This window comes from Nanorana parkeri, unplaced genomic scaffold, assembly GCF_000935625.1.
Source record: "Nanorana parkeri isolate BGI_ZX_2015 unplaced genomic scaffold, ASM93562v1 scaffold451, whole genome shotgun sequence".
NCBI lineage: Eukaryota > Metazoa > Chordata > Amphibia > Anura > Dicroglossidae > Nanorana > Nanorana parkeri.
Window position 1 is genome coordinate 208,294 of NW_017306719.1, and position 3,791 is coordinate 212,084.

The 3,791-nt window shown below is 37.2% G+C and overlaps 1 protein-coding gene across 1 annotated transcript in view; it reads left to right on the forward strand.

The window, feature by feature from the left end:
- LOC108790128 (collagen alpha-1(XXII) chain-like) overlaps window positions 1–3,791 on the forward strand; it is a 72,499-nt gene that overhangs the window by 60,546 nt on the left and 8,162 nt on the right. Inside the window, exon 26 of the mRNA XM_018560336.1 lies at window positions 1,034–1,210. Coding sequence (XP_018415838.1) covers window positions 1,034–1,210 — 177 coding nt within the window. The remainder of the gene's footprint in view (window positions 1–1,033; window positions 1,211–3,791) is intronic.

Consider the following 3,791-nt stretch of genomic DNA (forward strand, 5'->3'; position numbering starts at 1 on the left):
GGTATCGGTGAGTACCGAAATATATATATATATATATATACTTGCTTCAAAATAAAACAAAATAGATTTGGTTGGAGCAGATTTATAAGACTATTAGTGCAAATGTAATGTGTTTATGACACTATTCTGTTACTTTTAAATAAAGTTAACAAAACAGCAACAATTACCTTTATCTAAAATATTAAACTGTTATAGATATGGTGCAATATTATATTAATCGTTTTTATTATGTTTTTAATCTAATATTGAAAATCTTTTTTATTATTTATATAAAATCTTTCATTTATGAATTTACATTAACATTTAAATAAAAAAACAAATGTTAGAAGCAAAATTCAGTTTGCCATAAAAAAGGCCTTTGTTTTATGCAATGTTTGGCAGAAAACCTGAAGATCCACAAAAGTCTTTGGTTATTAAAGTTTCAAAGGTCTACTAATGTCATAAAAGGGAAGGTGATAAAATGAGGAAAAGGGAATGTGTTCTTTACTCTAAATCTGAAGAGCAGCCTAGAGTGATTGCCATGGCTCCCTCCATAGATACTGTGGGGTTGATTTACTAATGGCAAATTGACTGTTCCCTTTGGAAAGGGATTTTTTCCCTTAGCTTAGTGAATCTGGTGAAAATTCGCTTTGAAAAGCATGCCCAATCACCTGCAAGGAAAGTAAATTGAAAATGTTTTTCTTGCACATGGTTGAATGATGGTCATTGATGATGAAGTCAGCAGAGCTTCACCACATTCACCAATCTAGGAGAAAATTCCTTTGCAAAATAAATAGACAATTTGCCTTTAATAAATCGAGTGAGCATTGTCACCCTGGGACAGAAAGTGAGTTATTGGAAGGACCAACAGGTGAAAAAAAGCCTAAAAATTAAAAAAATATTGAAGCCACCACATCTAATTATTGCTAAGCTAAAATATATATCATTTTTGGTCTTAGGTTTTGACATACCTTGATACTTGCTGGTACTATACAGGTCGTCTAACTACATCGTATAATAAATAAATTGATACATGTTTTGATTATCATTTTAGGGATCTGACATGCCAGATAATTTGGTCTATGAACTGTGCCGCAAGGTAGTAATAGAGGCCACATCAAATTATGCAGCCAGTATTAGAGGAAAATGTACAAGTGCATGTCCAACAGCCAATGCATCATTAATTGGACCTCCTGGCCCACCAGGGGCACTGGGTAAAGCTGGAAAGAAGGTGAGAACCCATGATATGCATCATAAAGGTACTGTATATTCTGAATGTTTATGATTTCCACTTTATTTGGCACAAAGTAACAAACTTCTAATTAATTCTATTTGTGGACCTGTGTTGTAGGAAGTTCATATAGAAAAGCTTTATTCTATATACAGTATAAAAGTAAACAATAACAACAGCACATTTAAACACAGTATGAAAATAAACAATTACATTTTCCTATTAACCCCTTAAGGATGGAGGCAATTGTCCAAGTTCTGAACGTAAACAAAACATAAAATTTGAGCTATATGTCTGTTCAACTCTTTCAAGTGCACTAACACTTATTATATATTGTTTTTCGAGAATAAATAGGGATTTTGTTTACATTAAAATATTTATAAATGAACTGTAATTATATATGAATAAAATCTAACCAATTATGATAAATTAGGAAATTCCCCTTTTTTCGAAACATGCACATGCATTTTATTGGGAATATCATAAAACTGATACGTTTTACTGCAATAAAACACCCATAATTGTATTCTACAATGTCCCATGAGTACATCAATACCCCCATGTACAGGTTTATGGGAGTTACAATGCCAAATATGGGGGTGCTCATTTAAATCATCATACATGGAATTTTGGCACATTGCATTTCCGGGCCTAGGTCGCCTTTGAGACAGTATGGCAGCCTAGGAAAGAAAATGTTTCCATAATATACCATTTTAGACAACCCAAGGTATTCTAAATGGGATATTTTTAGTTGTTTTGTGTACCCACTTTATCACAAATGCTGGCCCTCTCTTAGAAGCTTATACTTTCATCTGTGCTTTTCACACACATAAATTCAATTTTCACAGAACATTTTATATGTCTTACTGCAATTAAGCCCTGGTATTTGTAATTAGCAATGTCTAACAAATATAACAGTACCCCCATGTACTGGTTATACAGTTTTTTTGGAAAGTTACAGGGCCAAATATATTGCATACCCATTTCAAAACTTGGAAATTTGAAACATTGATTTACTGGGTCTAGGTCGCCTTTAAGACAGTATGGCAGCCTAGCCTAACTTTTCAGATAGGTATAAAAAAGCAACGTCAGGACAAGCCGAATCAAAAACCAGTTTAGACAAAATACTGTGATCAGAAACTAGGATGGTTATTCACAAAGCTGCCGACCCATAACCGACCCAAAGTGAAGTGAGCCGAACGCTTTTTGGCTATTCACTTCAGGCTTGTACAGCTGATTTCAGCCGTACATCGGGTTGCTTCGGCTGGGTTCAGGTCGGCCGAACATGCTCAGCATGTTCGGCCGACCCGAAGTGCAGAAGGAGTTTGACTCAGCTAATCCAACATCTGGATAATCACCGCCGGTAGAGATAGCACCTATGGCTCTGCTGAGCTCTTATTGTAATGAAAGTTCAGCGTCCCCTGGTTACTTAGTAACCAGGGGACGCTGAACTGTCATGAGAGCTCAGCGGGGCCAGCCTTGATATCACTACCAGCTGCACTGAGCTCTCATTGTAATGACAGTCCAGTGTCTGCGATCAGCGCTGAATGGGTTTTTTTTTTTTAATCAAATATTTCAAAATGGGTAAAACCAACAAAAGGGTAAAATTATAATTTTAAAAATGCACAAATCACACCTGAATATGCCGAACTGTACTACTGTACTGATCAAAATGATCACAGATATAGAACAAATTGTGCACACAAAGACAATATATCACCCAATTTCTGGTAAAATATAAAAGGTGAGGTGGTGCAGAGTAAATAAATACCAAACATGTCAATCCTTAAAATTGCATGTCCCCTTGAAAAGGCAGCAAACTTTGGCACCCCAAATTGTTTACTTTAAACAGCCTTTACAGGTCATTAGTTTAGAATTAGCCAGGGATAATGCTTATAGAATTTTTGCTCTCACTCCAGCATGCACGGCAATACCCAACATGTGTGGCACAATCACTTTTTTCATAAACAGGCACACCTGGCATGTGTGTTTATGTTGTTATGTGCATGTACATAGGAGTGGTAGGCTTTACATTTTTTTTATTTAACTTAATTTTTTTAACTTTTTTTATTTTTTGGCACTTAACTTTATTGTTATCACATGCAGTCAGGCACATTTATGCCACTGCTCTAAGGGGTCTATTCACGAAGCAGCCGAAGGATCTAGCCGTAGCTTCGGCTGATGTTTCGGCCCCACGACCCCTTCGTTTCTACTGCTGCTGTATGGGCTATTCCCTATAGCCCGTACAGCTCCCAAAGTTGGCCAAACGGCTCAGTCGATATGCCTCGGCTCAGACTGAGCCGCACTGAAAGCCGAAGCTGGCCGAATGGACCAGGGACACTGATCTCCAGACAGCAAACTCTGCCGGGCGCTCCGGGAGAGAAACACTTTTTCCAAGAAAGGTTCACTCTGCTCGATCGAGCAGAGTAAAACTTTCCCTGCTTTTTTTTATTTTTTATTCTGACATAGATTCCCTTTGGCTATTTCATTTTGCAATAGCCAATAGCAAACCAGCTATTGCACCCGCCCACTGCTGCTGTCAATAAGCAGAGGGGGACCTGCAGTTCTCCATCAGGTCCCC